At 39.1% G+C, this 25211-nt stretch overlaps 1 protein-coding gene across 6 annotated transcripts in view; it reads right to left on the bottom strand.

Annotated features, from left to right (window-relative positions):
• Positions 1 to 25211, bottom strand: part of SPTLC2 (serine palmitoyltransferase long chain base subunit 2) — a 133220-nt gene that overhangs the window by 57923 nt on the left and 50086 nt on the right. For all 6 annotated transcript variants that reach the window (XM_087448122.1, XM_087448123.1, XM_087448124.1 and 3 more), the window contains 7 exons: positions 17424 to 17578; positions 15606 to 15754; positions 13605 to 13729; positions 7150 to 7243; positions 3877 to 3982; positions 2717 to 2936; positions 121 to 247 (listed from right to left, as the gene is read on the bottom strand). In XM_087448122.1, the coding sequence (XP_087304248.1) occupies positions 121 to 247; positions 2717 to 2936; positions 3877 to 3982; positions 7150 to 7243; positions 13605 to 13729; positions 15606 to 15754; positions 17424 to 17578 (976 nt within the window). The remainder of the gene's footprint in view (positions 1 to 120; positions 248 to 2716; positions 2937 to 3876; positions 3983 to 7149; positions 7244 to 13604; positions 13730 to 15605; positions 15755 to 17423; positions 17579 to 25211) is intronic.

The following is a 25211-nucleotide window of genomic DNA, read 5'->3' as shown; positions in this document are numbered from 1 at the left end:
AGCTCTGCCCGTTAGTACATCTGATTCCTCATTTTAGGAAAAAAGCTCAAGAAAAAGACCATGTTTAGTTGCTAAATATTTATTGAGCTCAGGAAATTTTCCAAGAAAAGAAAGACTTACCAAGAGTGGTGCCATCCTGCCCCATGATGCACTTCATAGAGGTGACAATTTGCTCCACCACAGGTGGTGACAGTGACGTGGCGTACACGGCACTATGAGAATGTGTTCGCAGATAGTCTATCAGCTCCTGGGGAGTTCACAGAAGAAGTCATTAGAGCAATGCTGGAATTCACTGGCAATGTCACTGCCTTCCTTCCAGGTGCGAGTGGACTGCTCCTCCCTTCAATAACACTGGAGCAGGGTCACTAATCAGGTCAACCAGCACAGTCAAAGCCTGTCAGCACCTGGGTCACACACACAGCAATGTCCTTAGGCTTTGTTTTGTTTTCTAAACACACCACAACGTGGGAGAAAGAAAAACTAGCTTTAAAGAAGCCCTCTAAATTTGGAGAACATATCATTTAATGTTATAAATAGATCTACAATGGTGAATTAAACAAGAGTGTTTGAATTGCTTTCAGATACATGATTTACTTCTAAGTATTACAGAAAACAGCATCTGCATCTTACCCTACGCCTGCAAAGCCCATCCCTACATAAGAGAAAGTTCTCTAACATCAATTTTAAAGACACTCAATATCCTCCAGATACACAGAGATTTATAAAATGATATAAATGTGGCAGAAATTCACAGGGTCTTTCATGAGAACACTAAAGTCATCTCAATGAATATAAGAAAAACCTTCTCTGTCAGTTAAAAGGATTTCAAAACAATCAGTTGTACATTGCTATTCTCTGATACCTTTTAACTTCACTAAACCTTTAAACACAATATGCACACAAAAGCTTTTGTACCAGAACCAGTAAGGAGACACAAAACGTGGCTATAAAACAACGTTATCACTTCAAAAATACTAAAAAACCACAAAAGCATAAAAATATTCTATACCTAAATGATCTCCCACAGTATTATTTTTCTATCCTTTGGTTTAGCGACAATCTTACCAATAAGCAATCAACTCTCCAAAGTGAACCTGGTCCCATTAACAAAAATTTAAGACAAAAATCTACCAAACTCGGCCGGCCCCGTGGTTTAGCGGTTAAGTGCACGTGCTCTGCTACTGACGGCCCGGGTTCGGATCCCGGGCACACACCGACGCACCGCTTCTCCGGCCATGCTGAGGCCGCGTCCCACATACAGCAACTAGAAGAATGTGCAACTATGACATACAACTATCTTACTGGGGCTTTGGGGAAGGAAAAAAAAAAAAGGAGGAGGATTGGCAATAGATGTTAGCTCAGAGCTGGTCTTCCTCAGCAAAAAGAGGAGGATTAGCATGGATGTTAGCTCAGGGCTGATCTTCCTCACACACACACAAAAAAATCTACCAAACTTGACTAAAACCACTGACAACGGGTTTTCTCTAAAAGGCAATCCATTAATAAAAGAATGTCCATGGCTTTCAGACTCCCAATGTCAGGTGTTAAAGGGGAATTAAGGACATTTATGAGCATCTATCACATGCCACGTACAAATGCTTGACATACATTGTTTTTTTCTAACACTGCAGAGAGTTCTTAAATCAACAGTTTTATTGAGATATAATTCACATACTGTAGTATTCACTTTTTAAAAGTGTACAATTCAGTGGCTTTTAGTATATTCACAGAGCTGTGCAACTTTTATCACTATCTAATTTTAGAACATTTTCATTACCTCAAAAAGAAACTTCATACCCATTAGCAGTCACTTTCCACTTCCCCTATCCCCTCAGCCCCTGGCAACCACCAAGCTACTTTCTGTCTCTACAATTTGCCTATTCTGGATATGTCGTATAAAAGAAATAATACAATATGTGACCTTTTGTGACTGACTTCTTTAACTTAACATAATGCCTTCAAGGTTCATCCATGTTGTAGCATAGACATACATTATTTTTTAAAACTTGACTACAATCTTATAAGCTACGCATATTTCTCTCTGTTTCACTGTTAAGGAAGTTGAAAGGTTAAATGCTTTGTCCACAGTCTCAAAAGTTAGCAAGGAAATATTCAAACCCTGGCCTCTGTCTCCATGGCTTATCCATTTCCACCATGCCACACTGATTCTCAAATGCCTCAGAGTTCACTATATAATTTTTAAACTGAAAAATACAATGCCTCATCGTACACCAGAGCTAGCAAAATAATCCTTTTTTTTCCTGTCTCTAGGCTCACCCAAGATGTCTTTGAGTTCAAGGGCAGGGAACTGCTGGTCGTCTGTTCCCACTGGCTCCTACAACAACCCCACTACTTTTGAAATTGTGAGCACAACTCAAATCCAACAGAAGACTGTGGCAAACAGGCAGCACCACTGTGTGTTCTTTCACACAAGGGGGTACTCTGTGTCTCAGACCAGCATGGAGTTTAGAACGAAGCTCAAAGAAGAAAACAACAAACAATGAACAGAACCAGCCTTAGTTCATCAGTCACTCACCAGGCAGCTGAAGTGATGCCTGCTGGCACTATGAGCCTAAGCCACAAATAAATTCAGGATCTCCACATCACAGTTTGGGATCCACATCCCAGTTTGGGATCTTATCTGCTAAACGTGAATCACCAAATCTAGTAGCCAGTATCTTTATCCTAAATAGCTCAATTCCTCAAGCCCACTTACCTTCTTGCCTCCAATGTATCCTCCAGCAGCACCAAAGCTCTTGGTGAATGTTCCCATCATAACGTCCACATCCTCAGGATCCAGGCCAAAGTAATCCACCACACCTCGACCCGTAGGGCCCAAAGCCCCAATGCTGTGAGCTTCATCTAGATACAAGTACGCCTTGTATTTCTTCTTAAGGGCAATCACTTCAGGGAGGCGAACAATAGATCCCTCCATGCTGGCAAAACAGGGTAAAAAATACATACACTGAGACTTCCTAACTCTCAAAATTAGGAGTTGGCCACTTTATGATTATTAATTTTTTAAGTTTACTGCTTTTTAAAATGTTCTGACAATTCTGCCAGTGGTTTTAAACAGGCAAAGTAAGAAGATGCCATGGCTAGGCAAATGTCTAGGGGAAAGGAGACTGCATTTTTTAAAACAAGCACCAGAACACAGCTGATCTTAATTCACCAAAGAGAAATAAAGATCACAGCAGATTCTTCTAAAGCTTGTAATTATAGGCAACATTAGACTTTGCATCACATTGCATATGTTATTAAAATTACACAAAAGAATTGAAAAAATTAGGAGATAAGAGAATAAGCGAACGGGCTATAAATAGGTAACCAAAATAAAACATTACTTAAAATTAAATAGTGTGTAAGTAGAAAACATATTCTAGGGGCCGGCCCGGTGGTGCAAGTGGTTAAGTGCGCGTGCTCCGCTGTGGCGGCCCGGGATTCGCAGGTTCGGATCCCGGGCGCGCACTGACGCACCACTTGTCAAGCCATGCTGTGGCGGCGTCCCATATAAAGTAGAGAAAGACGGGCATGGATGTTAGCTCAGGGCTGATCTTCCTCACAAAAAAAAAAAAAGAAAACATATTCCAATTCTTGCCCCCAGGTATAAATTCCCTCTACCAACAGTAGAAAAATAAAGGACCCAAATAGAAGAGGGAAGGGACTTGGAGACCCTGCAGCATGACGGACAGAATCAAGAAGAGCCAGACGAGAGCACCTCTGGTGTAGCGCTAACTCCGCCTCCAGGTATTGTAACAAGTCATCAACATGTCTCCTTATTTCCAGAGGGCTCTAGATTAGTGTTCCCTTCAGCTTGAAAATTCTATGACTTTATGGGGCCAAATCAGAAAGATAAGAATAACAAAGCAGGATTACCTATATATTCCCTCCACGAGGATTAGAATTTTCTTCCAGGGCCTTCGAGTCCGAGGCTGACCATAAACAATGGCATCTTTCAACAGCTTCTCTAGGCTTTGCATATCTACAGCACACAAAGCAGAATTTCAGCACCAAGTACCTTTCTCTTTCCTAAGTTTATTCCAGAAATGCAAATATACATTTCCACATTTCTTATTCAGGAAGTTATGTCTCAGATAGCAAAGGACAGTAACATAACTAGAATGGGGCAGAAAAAAGATAGGGCAAAATGGGCGAGCTTCTGCTAGCCTGACTTAAATTCTTATCTAACATGAACAAATGTTCAAAACCATAGAAACTTGACTAAATGACTGTGGCACAGTTGATTCAGTTGGTCAGTATGCTTATGAAATGACTAATGTTTCATGTTAAATACCTTGCCATTCAGTTATCTTTTTTTCTATTTATAGAATCAATTGTATCTTTAATCCTAGTGAGTCATTCAGAAATAAATGCATGAAGAAGACTGAATAAGAGTGTGAATAAACTACTACAAATACACATACCCCCTAAAAAGCAAATATAGGGGAAAACTTCAAAATGCATACCCCATTTCCTTTCACCTACTGAAAATTATATGCAATAAATGCTTGTCAAACAGCTTTATCTTGGTAGTGGGTTAGGTCTAGGTGTGCATGAATCTATGTGTTAAACAAGCTTGGCAATCAGTTGAGATTGTTCCACAGTTAACTTGATCAGCTGTCTATACTCAACCAAGTTCTTGTGGCTCTGTTGGTCCTTAAGGTGGTTACCAGGCCTAGAAAACTACTTGGCTGGTACCACCATTAATGAGGATCATAATTTTCCTGTTAAAGATAAATGCTTTGAAGACACTGTTACCACCACTATAGACTTCATACTTAAAATATTTGCTCTGAAATAATGCCCTTAAGAAAATCCCCCAAAAATCTAGGCAATATTAAGTCTAGGGTGTATTTAACAGGGGTGGGAGGCACGCCATCCTAAAATCTGATTTTATACTCTTTATTGTTCACCACTGAAGGAGTGAGTTACAAATTTACATGATTTTGCTCTTTACATAAAAGGACTTTGGTAGAAAAGAGAAATAAGGTAATAAAAACACATACCACAAATACAAATAAGATGGCCAAAGGTTGTGATTGTGTTTACACCTTCAGTTATTTATAACAAATCAATCTGTCTGCTACCTAACCCAGAGACAGGAGATGCTCCCACAGAAGTAAACATGTCTGATTGGAAGCTGCTAGTCCTGCTGTAGAGGGCAAGGTGTGGCAACCAGCAGGAGAAAAGTAAAAACGTACTTATTGTTTCAGTTTTCTCTGTTTATACACAGAAAGGAAGAGAAAAATAAGTATTGATTCAACAAAATTTTAGATAAAAGGAAATATCTATAGTAGAATGTTGGACCATATTATCTACTTAGGAAAAAAAATTTAGTCTCTCTCTCATATAATGCTCTCCAAATCCCATGTAAATGAAAGATTTAAATAAAAATTATATCACAAAACTACCAGAAGAAAATATAAGAGAACAACCTTATGATCTTAGAATGGAGAAGGTATTATGCAAAATCCAAAAGTCCTAAGACATTAAGTGTGACAACATAAACATTTTAATAAGTCTGCACAGCAAGACACTAAAAACAAAGTTAAAAAAAAATATTGCAACATAAAAGAATAATTAATATAAAAGGCTCTTATAGTCAGGAAAAAGAGAAAGTTTGAAAATGGCCAATTTACAAAGAAATACAAACACAATAATTGTATAAAAAGTTGGTCGACATCTATTAATCAAAGAAATAAAAATTAACATGTTATTAACTTATTAGATTAGGAAAGATTTAAATCTTTGTTTTGGCCTGTGAGTAGAAACAGTCAGTCATGTTGTTGAGTAAAATGTGTACAATGCTTGGAGACAATTTGGAAAAGTATAAGAACTTTATACTCTTTTAACCAGGCATTACAAGACTGCTAGGCATTTATCCTAAGGCACTAACCAGACTATTGAGCAAAAATGTGAGTGTGTATAGTACTGTCTAAGAAGAAAAATTTAGAAACAACCTCGATGTCCAAACTGAGGGACGGACTGAATGAGGGCACCTCCAGACACTGCCTGCCACCCCGTCACTAGGGGAGGAGAGAGTCACACGGACTGTCAAACAAAGTTCACGATGGGCTGTAAGAAATCAGCAGTTTACCCAACGGTGTTTAACAAATCCCATTTACATGAAACAAAATACTGTTTGTATCATTCTCATTGCAAAACATTTTAGACAAGACAAAGACAAAAGGAAGAAAGCTATTACCATCCATAAACTTTCCACCCAGAGGCACAGACCTAACATTTGGGTGTACTATATTATTCTACTTTTGCCTGTATATGAACACATTTTGGTAAAAGATGATATTAAACATACAGTTTGGTTATCTTTCCTCCCTATATGTGAGTGTTTTAACTACAAAAGTTATGCATTTTTATTATAAATGATTATTTTAATAACACACAGATATTTCCATTTAGAGAGAAAAATTTTGGCTTAGTGCCACCTTTTTCTGTGCTTTTACGGCATCTGTTCATAACAGTATCTCAATATCTGTCTTTTGTAGTCTAACTACTGGTTTGTCTATAGTCTCTTGATTGACCAGTCAGAGATCCCTGAGATCAGGGATCCTCCTTTATTCATCTCAATACTCCTAGTATGGTAAATGTATCATAGGCATCTAGTAAATGCATATTGAACAAGTGACTTGTAAACAAAAAAGATGAAAAGGCTGAAAGTCAAATAAAAGGAGAATGTTAGGGGCTGGCCTGGTGGTGTAGTGGTCAAGTTCTCGTGCTCCATTTTGGTGGCCGGGGGTTCGCCGGTTCGGATGCCGCACATGGACCGACGCACCGCTTTTCGACCCATGCTGTGACGGCATCCCATATAAAGTAGAGGAAGACGGGCATGGATGTTAGCCCAGGGCCAATCTTCCTCAGCAAAAAGAGGAGGACAGGCAACAGACGTTAGCTTGGGGCTAATCTTCCTCACACAAAAAAAGGAGAACATTATATTTTGCACCAAAGGCTTCCTTCAGCCTCTTTTTATTCCAGCGAGGAAGAGAGTAACTTTTAAAAGACTGAACCAGAAGGACATTTTAAATGTTGCTACTTCAGCTTCATTTATATTTTCTATTATTAATGTAACCAATGTTACCACTGCTGAATATTAAACACTAAGGCCAGATGCAAATTCCATGAGAAACTCACTGTTGTGTTTGAAGATTCGAATGGTTGCTCCTGAGAGTCTGGCTCCTAGAACCAGTGATGCATGGTTCAGCTCATCACTCAGAATCAGGCAACCCTGCAAAACCACAAGCATAGGAAGGTAAGAAGCTAGGGGGAAAGTTTTACTTACACAAATTACAAAATGCTAAAATCATTAATTATAATTACATCATATTAAGGAAAGACAACAGCAACGCTATCAATTTCAAGAAGAAAAAAGTATCAACGATCATTTTTTTTCAAAATTAACTTAGAAGTAGATGCAAAATTCTAACCTTTTAATTCAATTTCTTCAGTCCTGTGATTGACTTATTATTTACATATATAGCAACAGGTTTTTATTTACACCTAAAATCTGATATATCAGATAGTCTTTACAGGCTTTCAGTTCCATTGGTTTGATGGAATTCCATATGAGTTTTGGTATGATGTACTACTTTATTCATGGAAAATGTGCTGGGTGGAGAAGGCAGCTGAGGCAGTAATGTCTGTGGAAACAGTGCATTCTTCCTCTCACTCCTAACCAAATCCAAAGTCCAATGAGAATCCCACTTGTTAACGTTTTCCCCAGTGACATGGAGTACATGCCTCACTTAAAATCCCTGAACAAGCTTTATTTTAACAGGTAAACATAGGTTTCTGCTAAGGCAACAAGAAAAGTCTGAGAAGCTCTCAGGTTTTTATTTCTTCCCCAATTCCTACTTGTCCACATCTCATGGGGCCCTTCAATCCATAAGATGTGAACTCAGAAATAGGTTTTTCTCTATCAACAATGCCCTCAAAATATCCAATTAGACCAAAAAAAGTAAGGCTCAGGAAGTATCAGCATGCTCCCATGAGAATAAAAGGAAGAGAGAAGATATATAGTCATACAGATGCCTATTTATTACAGAGTGTTCTTAGTGGGATACTTAAGAAACTTGTAACTGCAGTTGTCTGTCTGAAATGTTTATTGTGTGTAAAGTTTTTATTATTAAGATAAAAAAGCTACCAAGTTAAAAATGTATAGAATATAAATGAAGAGAAGTAGAGTTGGAGGTACCAATACGGACTGATGGTTTTAAAATTTATACATATGTATACACACACACACACACACACACAAACACACGCGTGCATGCATGAGTTAGTACACTTGCATATATTTTTCTAGCTCTGTCAACTGAGGGGGAAAAAGCCGTGACATCCCTGTAGCAATAAACATACCAGACACTGGTTTCTAAATACCAGCCTCCAATAAAAGGAACCAGGGTTCAATGGAGAACTGGTTGACCCCAAGGCTAGGCTACGGAAAAGAGAGCCTGGAGCAGCTTTTTATGACAGAAAGTAAGAAAGTGCTTTAGAAAAAAAGAAAACGATGGGTGGGCACATATTTAAAGGGCACAGGAGCCCACCTGAAAGATCTCCCAGTGGCCGAAACTAGAACAACGTGAGCAATGATATAAAAAGCAGTCGTGTTGGACCCAGATAATAAAATATTCATGAACCTATATTGATATAAACAAATAGGGGAGAAGCAATAACTCTTCCTTAGAAGAATAACTCTTGGCGTAGCGGTTAAGTACGTGGGCTCTGCTTCAGCGGCCAGGGGTTTGCAGGTTCAGATTCTGGGCACACACCAATGCACCGCTTGTCAAGCCATGCTGTGGCGGCGTCCCACATCAAGTACAGGAAGATGGGCACAGATGTTAGCCCAGGGCCAGTCTTCCTCAGCAAAAAGAGGAGGATTGGCTACAGATGTTAGCTCAGGGCTGATCCTCCTCACACACACACACACACACACACACACACAAATAAAATTTTTTTAAAAAAAGAAGAAGAACCCTTCCTTCAGAAGAAGTCAAGGCCACGAAAGACAAGGAAAGACAGGAACTGTCACAGATTGCAGGAGACTGAGGAGATACAACAACTAAATGTAATGTGGACACGTGACTGGATCCTGGAACAGAAAAATGGTATCAGTGGAAAAACAGGTGAAACCAAAATAAGTTCTGTACTTTAGTTAACAGTACCATATCAAGGTACTATTTAGGTTTGATAAATGTTCCACTGTTATGTAAGACATTAACATAAAGAGAAGCTGACATACAGGAACTCTCTGTACTTTTTTCTTGGTGAGGAAGATTGGCCCTGAGCTAACATCTGTGTCACTCTTCCTCTATTTTGTATATGGGACGCTGCTGCAGCATGGCTTGATGAGCGGTGTGTAGGTCCGAGCCCAGGATCCAAACCTGCAAACCCCAGGCTGCAGAAGCGGAGTGCAGGAAATTAACTACTACGCCACCGGGCTGGAGTCTTTCTACGTACTCGTTTGCAACACTTCTCTAAGTCTAAATTTATCTTTGAAAATAGTGTTAGGGGCCAGCCCCGTGGCTTAGTGGTTAAGTGCATGCGCTCCGCTGCTGGTGGCCTGGGTTCGGATCCCGGGCGCGCACCGACACACCGCTTCTCTGGCCATGCTGAGGCCGCGTCCCACATACAGCAACTAGAAGGATGTGCAACTATGACATACAACTATCTACTGGGGCTTTGGGGGAAAAAATAAATAAATAAAAAATTATTAAAAAAAAGAAAAGAAAATAGTGTTAAAATTGAAAAAAATGAGAGAAACTGGAAAAAAAAATAGAGAGAGGCTGAATTCCTCTTCTGCAAGTCTCTAAATCCTTTACTTACCACTCTGGGCATCCCACTATACCTTAAAAGGATCCCCCCCTCCTTTCCCTCCACACAATTTTATTTTCTTCTCTTTCCAACTAATTTTCTTTCCTGGCAAAATCTACAATATAATTTTGCTCTTTTTGTTTATCATCTTCTTTTTAGATAGCCTTATTCACCATTTCTGTGTATCACTCCGTTTTTTCTTCTAATCTACTGTAAGGTTCTATTATATTCTTGGTTCAAAAATAAAATAAAAATTAAATGTCACCAGTTAACATCTAAGTGCTTAATATATTTCAGGCATTATGTTAAGAGTTTTAAATGTATTATTACTTTTAATCTTCACAACAAATCTGTGAGGTAGGTACTATTATTATCCCCATTTTACATATGGGGAAACTGCTGTTCAGGAGTTACAAATCTCAGCCACAGTCACAAACATAGCAAGCGACTCAATTCAAAGCTTCTGCTTCCAGAACATATGCTCTTAATCAATATACCATCTTCCCCTGCCACTAAGCTAACCCCTTGCCAACCACCTCACATAGAAATTTAGTATCAGATTCAAAGAAATACTGAAATTGGATTAGCTGCTGCCTTTAATGTATTAAATGATATTTAATAACATTTCATCTAGAATGTCTTTAAGGTAGTATCTTCCATGCCTGTATATAAGAAATCTAATTCTAGATAATGATTGTTAGAGGTTGTAAGCATACAGGGAAAGGCAGGATGAGATTATTTAACCCTCTAGTGTAAAAAATTCTAAGAAATTCCAAATAAGAATTTCAGGTTCATGCTGCCAAAATGAAGGACAGCAATGTATTATAATCAACGTGAAATCAAAGAACCATACATTTATGTCTTTCAAAGAATTTGTCCATTGTATCTAAGTTGTTGACTTTACTGACATAAAGTTGTTCTTAATATTTTCTTATTATTCTTTTAATGTCCACAGGTTGTGTAGGGACGTACACTCTCTCAGTCCTCCTACTGGTAATTTGTGTCTTCTTTCTTTTCATCCTGACCAGTCTGGTTAGAGATTTATAAATTTGATTCACTTTCTCAAAGAACCAGCTTTGGGGGGCCAGCCCAGTGGTGTAGTGGCTAAGGTCGCAAGCTCCACTTTGGCGTCCCAGGATTCCCAGGTTTGGATCTACAGAGTGCGGACCTACACACCGTTCAGCAAACCACGCTGTGGTGGCATCTCCTATGCAAAACAGAGGAAGAGTCCCACAGATGTTAGCTCAGGGACAATCTTCCTCATCAAAAAAAAAAAAAAGAGGGGGTGGGGGCTGGCTCCATGGCCGAGTGGTTAAGTTTGGCACATTCCGCTTTGGCAGCCCAGGTTCTCAAGTTTGGAGCCCAGGCGCGGACCTACACCACTCGTCGGCTACACTGTGGTGGCGACCCACATAAAAAGTAGAGGAAGATTGGCACAGATGTTAGCTCAGGGCTAATCTTTCTCAGCAAAAAACAAACAAACAAAAAAAGAACCAGCTTTGGTTTCACTGAATTCTCCTATTGTCTATTTTCTCAAAACTCTTCTTTTTTCCTAATATAAGCATTTAAAGCTATATATTTCCATCTGAGCACTGCTTTAGCTTCATTCCACAAATTACATCTTACATTTCCACTTAGTTAAAAATATTTTCTATTTTGCCTTTCTTCTTTGACCTGTGGGTTATTTAGAAGTGTGTTGTTTAATTTTCAAATATTCAAGAATTTTCCAGACATCTCTGCATTACTGATTTCTTTTTTTTTTTAATTTTTTTAAATTTATTTTTCCCCCCCAAAGCCCCAGTAGATAGTTGTATGTCAGAGCTGCACATCCTTCTAGCTGCTGTATGTGGGATGCGGCCTCAGCATGGCCGGACAAGTGGTGCATCGGTGTGCGCCCAGGATCCGAACCTGGGCCACCAGCAGCGGAGCGTGCACACCTAACCACTAAGCCACGGGGCCGGCCCTGCATTACTGATTTCTGATTTGATTCCATTATGGTCAGAGAACACACTTTGAATAATTTCAATTCTTTTAAATTTGGTAAGACTTGTTTAACGGCCCAGAAAATGGTCTATCTTGGTAAATGTTTTGCTGTTGTTGAGTAAAGTGCTTCATAAACATTAATTAGGTCAAGTTGGTTGACACTGTTTTTCAAGTGTTACATATCTTTGCTGATATTCTTTCTAGTTCTTCTATCAATTATTGAGAAGGGTGTTGAGATCTCTAATTACAGTTCTGTATGTCTATTTCTCCTTTCGGTTTCATTAATTTTTGCTTCCTGTATTTTGAAGCTGTGTTATTAGGTGTCTGTACATTTCAAATTATGTCCTCTTAATGAATTAACTCCTTTATCATTATGCAATGTTCCTCTTTATCCCCAGAAATATTCCTTGCTCTGAAATCTTTGTTTATATTAATATGGTCACTCCAACATTCTTTTGATTATTCTTTGCATGCTATATCTTTTTCCATCTTTTACTTTTAACCTATCTATGACTTTCAATTTAAAGTAGGTTTCTGGTGGAAATCTGACAATCTCTTCCTTCTAATTAGAATGTATAAACCATTTACATTTAAGGTAATATCAACATAGTTGGGTTTAAATCTCCTTCTAGCTATTTGTTTTCTATTTGTCCCATTTGTTCCTTGAGGAACCATACATTTATATAACTGAAAAGGACTTCAGAGTTAACCTAGTCCAAGTACCTCATTTTACAAAGGAAAATTTGAGGCTCAGAATGGTTGTGACATGCTCACAGTCAAGGAGCTAAATTTGACCATATAACCAATCAAACAAAAACTCAAGTCTTCAGACTCATTAATCCACTGATTTTCCAATATACCATTCTTAGAAGCATTGTTAAAATGAGAATAAATAACCTTGAGGACCCTTTCAAGTCGATAGTGCTAAAATGTGATTTACAAAGTCTCTTATCTCCCCTCTCTTGTACTGTCCCCTCACAAACTCTACCCATAGAAAATAAAATACACACACATAAACACACACACATACGTGTGTGTGTATATATATTGCTTTTAACCTATACTATTACTAACCTGTATTATTACTTTTAACCTATATTATTACTTGTATTATACATATATACACATAATTTGCCCATATGTCTCTGAGCAACATGCATTCCAGTAATAACAAGTATTAGGGTACCTATGTATTTTCATATTTTTATAGTTAGGTAAAACTACCTGTTAAATCTTTCTAAACTAAACATTCTTTCTTCCATAATTTTAGCCTTTTATGAGGTTTTATTTATTAGAATCTCTTCAAAACTGTATGAAACAAAGAAGGCAAGAGTCCCCTAATGGAAGAGGAGACGATCATGGGTTCTAGCAAGAAAGCATCAACTCGGGCCGGCTCCGTGGCTTAGCGGTTAAGTGCGCGTCCTCCGCTGCTGGTGGCCCGGGTTCGGATCCCGGACGCGCACCAACGCACCGCTTCTCTGGCCATGCTGAGGCCGCGTCCCACATGCATCAACTAGAAGGCTGTGCAGCTATGACATGCAACTATCTACTGGGGCTTTGGGGGAAAAATAAAATTAAAAAAAAAAAAAAAAAAAAAAAAAAAAAAAAAAGAAAGCATCAACTGATGTAAGTCTCCACGGGATATTCTTTTCCAAAAATTTGTGGTAGAAATATCTTTGGGTAAACTATGTTTAGTCTAAAGTTTACAGTAGCTTCTGGCTTGCTCTGAATGCTTTATAAAGCAAAAGAAGATATATACGAGGAAGTTTTCATAAATGAAGACTAAGCCTTACTTTGCCAACGAGAGCCGGAATGTTCATTGAATTTGTTGCAAATCCCATGCCGTATGCCATAGCAGCTTCTACTCCCAAGAAACTTGCCACGAGCTTCTCTAGTTCTTCATGCTTGTCCAGGTTTCCTGTGTGAAGAAGTGAATGAAGTCAATACCACCAAATCCCAAATTTAAGAACTACTCATTACTTTATAAAAAGAAATCATAGATTACATGTTATGATTACATGTTATAGCCTTTTCAGACTAAGCTCTATGAAGGAGTCAGTATTATGAAGAGTATTGGCTCATAAAGAACACAATAGCTGAATAAATTCAGATTCAGCACCTGAGGTGGAATTTCCGTAAAGAGGATTGCCAACAATTTCTCCAATTCCTGTTCACACAGGCCAGTTCCAGGTCTAGGCCTTAAAAGGCCTGGCAACATCTGCTTTTATACTTTTGAAGTTAGCTGCCATATAAAACAGTCTAACTAGCCTGTTGTAAAGAGAGACCAGGTGGAGACAGGGACTGTGGAGAATAAGAGACAAAAGAAAGGGGGGAGGTGGGCTCTGTCAGCCCTCAGCTGATCCCACTACCCAGCTGAGGTGCCAGACATGTGAGTGAGGCCATCCTGGATACTCTATTCTCAGTCATAATGCTCCACCCAACACCACATGGAGCTGAGATAAATGTGAAGAACTGCAGAAATCACAAGCAAATACATAAATGTATGTTTCTGTTTTAAGCCACTAAGTTTTGGAATGGTTTGTTATGTAGAAAAAGACAGGTTAAAAAGCACGTTCCCTCACTTCGATCTGATTGGTAAATTTGTATTGTGATTTTACATCAGTACTTAAATCCTGAAGGACCAAACAACACTGATCAATGACACTGGCTACACGCAGAGAGAAAAGATGCTGAGAAAGAAGACTGCTGAACTTGGATACTACCATGTCCCGAAAGCTTAAGCAAGTCATTTAACCTCTCTGGGCCTCAGTTTCTTATCAGTAATATCAATAATAATATTTGCTCTATCTACCTCATGACATTGTTGTGAGGATCACAAGAGATAATATGTTCAAGCACTTCATAAAATACAAAGCGCCATAAAGATGTAAGGTATGGGGCCGGCCCCATGGCTTGGCGGTTGAGTGCGCACGCTCTGCTACTGGCGGCCCGGGTTCGGATCCGGGGTGCGCACCGACGCACCGCTTGTCAGGCCATGCTGTGGCGGCATCCCATATAAAGTGGAGGAAGATGGGCATGGATGTTAGCCCAGGGCCAGTCTTTCTCAGCAAAAAAAAGAGGAGGATTGGCAGATGTTAGCTCAGGGCTGATTTTCCTCACACAAAAAAATAATAAAAATAAAAATTAACTGAATTAGCTTATTTAATTCTTGAAACAGCCCTATAAAGTAGGAATTATTGGGCCGGCCCATGGCTTAGCGGTTAAGTGCGCGCGCTCCGCTGCTGGCGGCCCGGGTTCGGATCCCAGGCGTGCACCGACGCACAGCTTCTCCGGCCATGCTGAGGCCGCATCCCACGTACAGCAACTAGAAGGATGTGCAGCTATGACATACAACTATCTACTGGGGCTTTGGGGGTAAAAATAAATAAAATTATTAAAAAAAAAAAAAAGGTAGGAATTATTATTAGGCCCAATTTAACAGTATGGCAACAGATTAACTCTCATATGCCCACACCACAGACTCAGTACAAGTAAGCAGCACGCTTAACTACTATCATTTGCAAAACCCAGTAAAGTCAACATTAAAGTTACAAATGAAACAAATACTTGCAGAACTTTTCTAGAATTATTCTGTATGTATAACATAATGGAAAAGATAAATATATCTCAAAAAGTGTTGAAAGTATTAAAATCATCCATCACTTCAGAAACATAAAGCATTCTTTACCTGATGTAACCTACATGGCAAAGTATGTATTTGGATGCTTAATATTCTAGCTCTCTATCAGTATTATTCTCTCATCCTCAGCTAACCAAACATAGCCCACACTTACCAATTTCCTGCCGGGTGCTGCACACTCCAACTCCATACTGCTCTAGGACTTTGGCAGCTGCTTCTTGACATGATCCAGTATTCCGTGCAAATCCAAGATAGTTGTAGGAACCCATGTTTATAACACCTTTAATTATATTCCCTGTGTACCTGTATTCCAATAGCATAAAAGTTCATGAAACTCACGAGCAAGTCAAATACCTACATGTGATAGTAAGTGTAGTGGTAATACAAAAGGAAGCACCATATATGGGAAGTAGGGAGAATATGGTTTAGATGAAAAGCAAGTCAAACTCACTACCAATTAGGGAAATCAAGTTAAAATGATTTAAAAACTGACTACATTCAGTGTTGGCCAGGACAGTCTCATACACTGTAGAAAAGAATATCAGTCAATACTTTTTTCTGGAAGGCAGTTTGGCACTACTTATCCATTAACAGATATACAGACTCTGACTCAGCAATTCCCCCAGGCATATGAAAGGATATATGCATAAGGATCCTTTAAGAGTCACTGCACAATTTACCATGTCTCTTCCCCAGGCACACAAACCAGTGACACTCCACATGGTGGAAGCGCAGTCAGCCTGGGCCCCCAAGTGAGGACAACATGGTTCAGAGGCCACATCGACTTAAGATGGACACGAAGTGTGGATAAGAAATAAACTGCTGCTGTTTTAACTCTGAGATTTTAACATAGGATGATGCGGCCCAACTTGCTATACACTATATGTATCTATACTGTAGAATACTAAGCAGCCACTACAAATAATGAGCTTGCTGTGAACATACACAAGGATGATATTACTGATATGTCAGAAAGTAAAAAAAAAACAAGATGTAAAAAGATTTCTAGGGGGCTGGCTGGTGGCAGAGCAGTTAAGTTAGTGTGCTCCGCTTCAGAAGCCTGGGGTTTGCCAGTTTGGATGCTGGGCATGGACCTACACACCACTCATCAAGCCACGCCAAAGCAGCATTGAACATAGAGCAATTAGAAGGATGTACAACTATGACATACAACTATCTACTGGGGCTTTGGGGAGAAAAAAGGAAAAAAGGAGGAAGGTTGACAACAGACGTTAGCTCAGGGCCAATCTTTCTCAAAAAAAATAAATGAATAAATAAAATAAAAAGATTTCTATAGTATGATCCCACTTTTTGAAATCAAAAACTACCTGTGTGTAACCCCAGTAGATACACTACATTCATAGCCCATAGAAAACATTTGGAAGAATAATACACAAGCTGGTAACAATGGGTACCTCTGGGGAGTGAGGATTTGTGGGGGGTGGATTTGCAGAGGGACAGTGGTTAACTGTCACAGGGGACTTCCAGTTTATCTATATTATTTGTCTTTTTTTTTTTTAATGACTGCAATCATGTAATACTTAGGCAATCTAAACAATAAAATAAAATTTTATAAATATAAAAAGTTTTCTAAACTATTCAATGCATTTAAGTAAAAATACTCTATATATCCTCGAATCATGTGAGAAATCAAAATATCCAGAAATAAATTCACACACTTGATTCTAGTAAGTGGCATAATAGATAGAACATTTTTGTTTTTTCTTGTTTTTTTTAATGAATCAAATTTTGTTTTCAATTATACTCCATCACAGTATCAAATGTAATAAAAGAAATGTATTTTAAAAATCTCAATAACAATGAACAATATGAAAGGAAACTAGTCATCTTGTATTGTATTCTCAGCTTTTATTGTTGTTTTGACACAATATTCAATTTGCAATGGAATATTTTCTGACGTAAAGAAATTCTTTTGTTGTTGTCAACATATAATTTCCTGACCGAGACTCACTTGAACGACCAGTTGTAATCATGAGACTGTCTCTCCATGATGTCCACCCTGGCTCCAGGCACGCTACAGATTGGTCGATTCCAGTTGTCTCTAATCCTCATGTAGAGGTTCCTTGTATAGAAGTTTTCGAAATCCTGATACAACGACACAAAGTCCTGCCAACAAATGGTGGAATGCTATAAATTTAACTGAGTCACTTTAAAAATTTTTACAACTTCCCTTTTCATGTTGCAAGAGCACAAGAGAATGAGAGGTCAATTATATTGAATTAACTGATACAGAAAACATTTGGAAAGGCATCAATTCTCTATGTTTATTTTAAAACAACTCAATCAGGTTAATTTGCTTTGATGGTTGACCTATATGAAATGGTTGCAAATAACCACCTGCCAGCATGAATGTAGAGTCAAAGAATTTAACTTAATAAAGTAGGCCTCATAAAAATGAAACTTAGTTGTACAATTCTGTCAGTGAATGGTTTTCTTTCCTAATAAACTAATAGAGACTGCTCTTCTGCTCGCCCTGCAGTAAAATCTTGGGGGAAATGCCATAAAAACCCCTACGATTCCAGTTTCAAACAAGAAAAAAAAATCCCAAAATTAAGATTCTATCCTCTCTATATTTTCAAGGATCAAAACGAAACAAATCCAAAGAAAAATGATAAACAAGAACCATTAACATGTAGCTTATAGAAAGACACCTACCTCAGGTTTCTTTCCTTGGGTGGGAATTTAAAAAATTAAAATAAACAAACAAAAAAAAGATTCTCAAAATGAATTCCCATGACTGGGAACTTAAAGCCTTTCTTTCCTCCCCGAAATTAAGTTATATTAAAATTTAAGTCTGTAAAAAAGTCACAATGGAGCTAAAATGAAAGCATAATGTTATGTCCCATGTAGTATGACCACTGATCAGAACACACATGACCAGAACACGAGATCTACTTAACTCCTGAAGGTAAAGGGTAAAACCAAACAAAAAGAAAACTGTACTACAGTTTTACTACAGTCAGCAAACCACTTGAGCGGCCAGCCCTCAGATCTTGGCTTGGTACCAATCTAAATTAATCTGTTAAATAAGTTAATCGAGGGTTGGCCCCGTGGCTTAGTGGTTAAGTGCGCGTGCTCCGCTGCTGGCGGCCCCGGTTCGGATCCCGTGCGCGCACCGATGCACCGCTTCTCCGGCCATGCTGAGGCCACGTCCCACATACAGCAACTGGAAGGATGTGCAACTATGACATACAACTATCTACTGGGGCTTTGGGGGCGAAAAATAAATAAAATCTTTAAAGAAAAAAAAAAAGTTAATTGAAACATTCAAGGTTTAAGCCTTATTCTGTAAAGAATTTCATTGCTAACGAAGACTCTACATAAAACTTTAAAATTAATAAACTTCTAGGACACTGGACTCTAAAGTGCCTACTAAATAAGTGTCTCAGAACATAAAATCTCCTTAAATAAGGCCTAGCAGAGTCAGAAAGTACTCTAGGAAATTGCAGGACCTGATACCACCTCTCTAGCAATTGGTTCTAACAGTTACATTTCCTTAAGAGAAAATAGCCAGAGATAATGTGTCTATCACAGTTGGAAATGTATTACTTAAACAGCATGTCCCTTTTGACAGTCTCCTCTTCCAACAAGAATCCTGGATGAATGAAAATTGGAACAGAGACATCTAAATTCTAATTAAGGACTTTCCTTCGGCTATTACCATGCACTTATTTCCCAAAGGAAAAAACAAAAAAGTTGTCTCCGATCCTTTTCAATTCACATCAAATAGGGTAAACAGTACTAATTCTTCTTGATTTCATTTCTTTATAACCTTTCTAAACAGTGCACATTAATGTTGAAGGTATTAACTCAAATATTTGAGAGAAATACTCCATCACAGGCAAATTTTTATTAACAAAGAGCAGTATTTTTTGTTTTTACTATATAAACATCAGAAAAAACTTACGAGAGTCTGGTCCTATCTACCAGAACGGTTACCAACTCCAAGACAGAAAAAGGGCTGCAGGCTAAATGGGGTAGAGCTTTGGGTAACCAGTGACACAGCTGTCTGTGGTTAGGAGGGAAGGGATGGGTTACAACCTCCTAAACAGAGACTGCCAAGATCAGGGAACTCTACCTCTCCTTAGCATTACAATGAGAGATCAAGGGCCGGCCCGGTGGCTTAGCGGTTGAGTGCACGCGCTCCGCTGCTGGCGGCCCGGGTTCGGATCCCGGGCCCGGGCGTGCACCGATGCACCGCTTCTCCGGCCATGCTGAGGCCGTGTCCCACATATAGCAACCAGAAGGATGTGCAGCTATGACATACAACTATCCGCTGGGGCTTTGGGGGAAAAAATAAATAAATAAAAAATCTTTAAAAAAAAAACAAAAAAACGAGAGATCAATTAAGTCCTTGAGATGGGAACAGACTTGCACAGAGTGAAGAAGTTGTCACAGTGAGGGATGAGAGAGACCAAAAGCAGGTGGGACAGAAAGGCAGGAGAGGCACTCGTGGGCAAGGTAGCAGTTTGACTGCAGTGAGAAGGTTTGGTAGAGAGATCTGAGGGCAGCTAACCAAACTCCCAGCAGCTTAGCAATGAAGTAAGAAAAGGGATGGAAGGGGATCGCTATTTGGGGTTCCAGTTCTAGGCAATGAGAGCGTCTGTTTCCAAAAATATCTCATACACTTTAAACATTCTAGGACTAGGGTTAAACTAGAGGACTTATCTTTTCACTCATTCATTCAAATATCTTTTATTGAACACTTTTGCTAGACTTGGGATACATTAAAGAACAAGACAGTCCTCTTTGCAAACAAGACACTCCCACTACTCCTACTCTCCTCCACCTGCCCCCCAGCCTACTCCACATCCCCATCCCCCTCTTCTTCCTCCTCAGTTTAGTCACTGTGAAATGACTAGTCAAGACCGACCTAACACTTGTTTGCTCGGTCACTGAACAAACATTTACTGAGCAGTACTCTCCAGGCACTAAGCTAGGCAGTGGAGATAAAAATGAGTAAGACACAACCTCGACACTCCCCAGGATCTCTTAGTGTGGTGGGGAGGCCCATAGATAAAGTTATGATACAATATAACAAGTACTGTAAAGGGATGCTTGCCCAGAGAGAATACCGAACTGGTAGGTGAGGAGCAATGATAGAATCAAGTTCAAACAGCCTTAAGGATGCACTCTTCATGGACACGTTTCTTGAAGACCTTTCACAAACCCCATATAGTAGTGCACATACATGATGCAGCATAGAGAACAATATCTAGTGGAGACTACTCTTGGATTGTTGGGCTTGAAGTACTCACCTATTAAGTGACTTCACTAGCCTCAGAGAAAAACTCAAATTCATGGATATGTTACGTAAGGATCCTCGAAGACCTTCTAAAAGTAGTCATTAATTAGCCAATAAATATCCTTTATTGTTTAAGCCTATTTGAGGTTGAGTCTTCTGGAAAATATCCTATATTGTTTAAAATAAACAGGTACTCCCTATTCTAGTACCTACGAGGGCCTTAAGCTTATAGGGGATCTTAAAGGCTGGGTGCTACCACTTTCAGAAGTTGACTTTATAACAATTTTCCATGTTTGTTAAGAGCAATTCTGGCCCAACAAAGATGTCCAAATACTCTTAAACGATGATGATAAAGATGGTGCATAATTACAATAGCAACAAGAGTTACCATTTACTGAGTACTTACGATATGTCTTGCATTACACATATTTTCTCTTAAATATCCCTGCACCCTCTTACAGAAGATTTACTCCCATTTTCAGAAAGGAAAAATGGCTTTTCCACTTAGGGAATGAGCCAGAGGCAGAGCCAGGAACTGATCCAGGTCTTCTAATTCAAAGTCTACGTTCTTAACCCCATACATTTTTTTCTATGACACACAATTTATCTGAAAGTTTTATGTGACAGAGTTTGTTCAGCTGCCTAACTCAATAACGTGTATCCCAATTTACCGAGCCTAAAGTGATCACAAGAAAATCCACTTTGTCTGAATGGGCTAAGACACTTATCTATCTGGAAAAGATCAGGGTGCTCCAGAACTCTCAGCTACTGAAACTGAAGGCTATACATCTGAAAGCTTTTCTTTAAAAACACACCAATGCTGTCTGCAGGTTACTACAGTACTGCTGAAATATTTCAAGACATTTGGCCATAATAAACATAATCCTGCATACCAAAGACAGCTGGTGAAAAACAAGTCTGTAGTGTTTTGAATTTTTATTTTGGCAATGTCTTTTCTTGAGAAGGAAATAACCTCATAAAATATATCTATAAACAGCTATAACACAACAAATTGTTTCAAAACTTAAACTAAGAGAATTCAAAAATCCCAAATAATTCCTGCCTGAAGAAGTGTTGAAAATGGAGTCATCCTATGGTTAAAAAGCATTATACAGCAAGGAGTAGTTATTTTGTAAACCAACAATGTTGTCTTTACCTCTATTTCATGAAGAAAATTAGGTGAAATAACCTGTGAAAGGTTATTACACCGGTGACTTTAAAATCTTTGAACCACTGTTAAGAGTTTTCCCTACAGTTCATATAAGTCATACTACTGTTTGTTCTTTCCTGTTTTTAATGTTATAAACAGGAAGCCACTTCCTATGCCTCTCCATAAAGGCATAAAATGAGATTTAAAGATTAGAGACAGTTGTTTTCCTTAAATCTAAAACCAAGTCATCTGTGTGTCTGTATGTACATATGCATTCACGCACACACGTGCGCGCACACACACACCCCTGTGAATACTTCAATTCAAAAGACTCAAAACTTTTCATTATTATTACCACCACTCACAATACTATTCCTATTTAGACATTTACTAATGTCTAATATGTGCCAAGCACTCTTCCAGACACTGGGTATACAGCAGTAAACAAATAGATAACAATAATCTCTGCCCTCCTGGAATTTATATTTTGGGGAAGAGAGAGATACTAAATGAGACAAATGTATAAAATATAAAGTAAGTAAGACAGTGAAAAATACTAATGGAAACAAAAATCAAACAAGGAGGGAGGATGTAAAATGCCGGAGTCATGCTAAAATTTAGCTAGAGTGGCCAGGGTGTAGAATAAAGAAGGAAAAGGAATCAAGGGAACTATCCATGAGACTATCTGGAGGAAGAGGTTTTCCGGCAGGTGAGCAGCAAGTGCAATGGCAGTGAGGCAGAAATGTACTTGGTGTGTGCAAGGAACTGCAAACAGGCCAGTGTGGCTGGAGCAGATGAGTGAGGGGCTAAGCAGGAGGAGATGATGTCCAGGTGATAATGGAGGTTGATAAGAAGTGGCTGAATTTGGATATCCTGATGGGCCGTAAATGCTGTGTGACAGAAAGAAGAATCAAGGATAACGCCCCAGATTTTTAGCCGAAGCAACCGGCAGTAGAGAATTGTCATTCATGGAGATAGGGAAGACACCTAGACAGTTAGAAGGGAATGTCAGCTCAGTTGTAGACATGCAAAGTTTGACATGCCTACGTGGAGAAGTCAAGTGGGCAGCTGGATATACAGGGGTAGAGTCCACTGAGGAAGTCAGTGTTAGAGACATAAATTTGGAAGTTATCAGCATAAAGAAGTACTGACAGCCATGACAATGGATGACAAGGGAGTGAGTACAGATGGGAAGGGAAGAGAAGAGGACTAAGGATGAAGCCTATGCTACACCCATATCAACATTTAGAAGGTGGGCAGATGGAGAGGATTCAGCAAGAGAGAATGAGAGCATATAGCCAGAAAGGCAGGAGAATATCCAGGCAATTATAATATCCTGGAAACCAAGTGATGAAAATGCTTCTAGAAGGAGAAGAGATCAATTGTGTCAAAGGCTGCTGGTAGGTTAAAGAGAGAGGACTTAGATTTTGCCACACAGGTGTCATGGGTGACCCTGAGAAGAACTGTTTTAGCTGAAGTGGTGGGGGCAAAAACCTGACTGGAGTAGGTTCAGTAAAGAGTAGGAAGCAAGAGACCAGACACAGCTATGTCAGGGAAGTTTGCTCTACAAGGAAGAAAGAATCAAGCAGTAGACGGAGGAGAAAGTAGGATCAAGAGAAGGTGTTTGTTTGTTTTTTTTAATAATTTTATTTATTTATTTATTTTTCCCCCAAAGCCCCAGTAGATAGTTGTATGTCATAGCTGCACATCCTTCTAGTTGCTGTATGTGGGATGCGACCTCAGCATGGCCGGAGAGGCGGTGCGTCGGTGCACGCCCGGGGTTCTGAACCCGGGCCGCCAACAGCCGAGCGCGTGCACTTAACCGCTAAGCCACGGGGCCGGCCCAGGAGAAGGCGTTTTTTAAGGTGGGAGAAATAACACGTTTATGCTACTGGGAATGATCTAGCAGAGCACAAAGTGATGTCCAGTTGACTCACCAGAATCCTAGCAGTCAAAACTGAATGTGTAGTCAACAGCAGCAGAGGACCAGCCAGTCATCATGTGCTATCTCTAACAAGCTCTACCGGATGGCCAGATTTAAGTCGAGTAGATCACTTTTTTACATTTTCAGGTACTTACTACCAAAGCTGCCATGGCATTTTCAAAATGCTTTAGTGAGAAACATAAATAAAACCAAAATACAACTTAAAATCTAAGGAAACCTCAACATGGTTTCTTAAACTGGAATGTAAGAACTGTTGAGGGATTCATGAATTCTATTTTCATTTAACTTTATTTTTTCATTTTCATAAACATTTTAAACTCAGGTTACCAGTTTAACACCCCAACAGTACTCAATGTAAACTTGGAATGACTTAGGATATCAGACAGGGCACCAGTTCTTTAAACTTTTACATTCTCAGTTAATAGTAAAAAATAGTTCAAAATTGCTGAATGCAAAGAAAAGCTGAATAAAGAAACAGAAGCCTAAAAGATTCAAAAGACAAAAACGTCTTGCTAAAAAAGGCTACACTGTTGCTCTAAACAAAAAAAGCCCAACAGGTGACAGAGAAACTGTTGCAAGCCTAGTAATGTCACTAAGGCAAAAGGATAAAGTGGTAAAGCGCTACAAAACTCTTTTAAAAGGTTTATTTTGGGGCCGGCTCTGTGGCTTAGCGGTTGGGTGTGCGCGCTCTGATGCTGGCGGCCCGGGTTCGGATCCCGGGCACACCCCAGGGCACCACTTCTCCGTCCAACCCGAGGCCGAGTCCCACGTACAGCAACTAGAAGGATGTGAACCTACGACATACAACTATCTACTGGGGCTTTGGGGGGAAAAAATGAATAAATAAAATCTTTAAAAGGTTTATTTTGGATACAACTTCTTACTAGTAGAAAAAAACCTCTAGAGTAAATAAAAACAGAAGACTGCTCTATATAATGCAATATGATTCAGCAATAAAAAGGAATGAATTACTGAAATATACAACAACATGGATGAACCTCAAAAACATTACGCCAAGTGAAAGAAGCCAGACACATAAGATCACACGTTATATGATCCCATTTATATGAAATGTCTGGAGTCAGAAACTAGATCAGTGGTTGCCAAGAGTGGGGAGGGGGAGGAAGGAGTGACTGTTAATGGGTATGGGGTTTCTTTCTTCAGATGATGAAAATCCAATTATAAAATTAGATTATGGTGTTGGCTGCACACTTCTGTAAATAATACTAAAAACCACTCAATTGTACATTTTAAGTGGGTGACTCTTAAGGTATGTAAATTATATCTCAATAAAGCTATTAAAAAAATAGATGACTGCTGTCCTAGGTTCCCACATATACCACAAAACAATGGAAAGTAGACCTCTTTTTAAATCCATAGAACTAAAAGAGACAAACCA

This window comes from Ceratotherium simum, chromosome 24, assembly GCF_057802395.1.
Source record: "Ceratotherium simum simum isolate JZ-2026a chromosome 24, ASM5780239v1, whole genome shotgun sequence".
In the NCBI taxonomy this organism is placed as follows: domain Eukaryota; kingdom Metazoa; phylum Chordata; class Mammalia; order Perissodactyla; family Rhinocerotidae; genus Ceratotherium; species Ceratotherium simum.
Note: the sequence above shows the minus strand (reverse complement) of the source record. Positions and strands in the feature narration are given on the sequence as shown.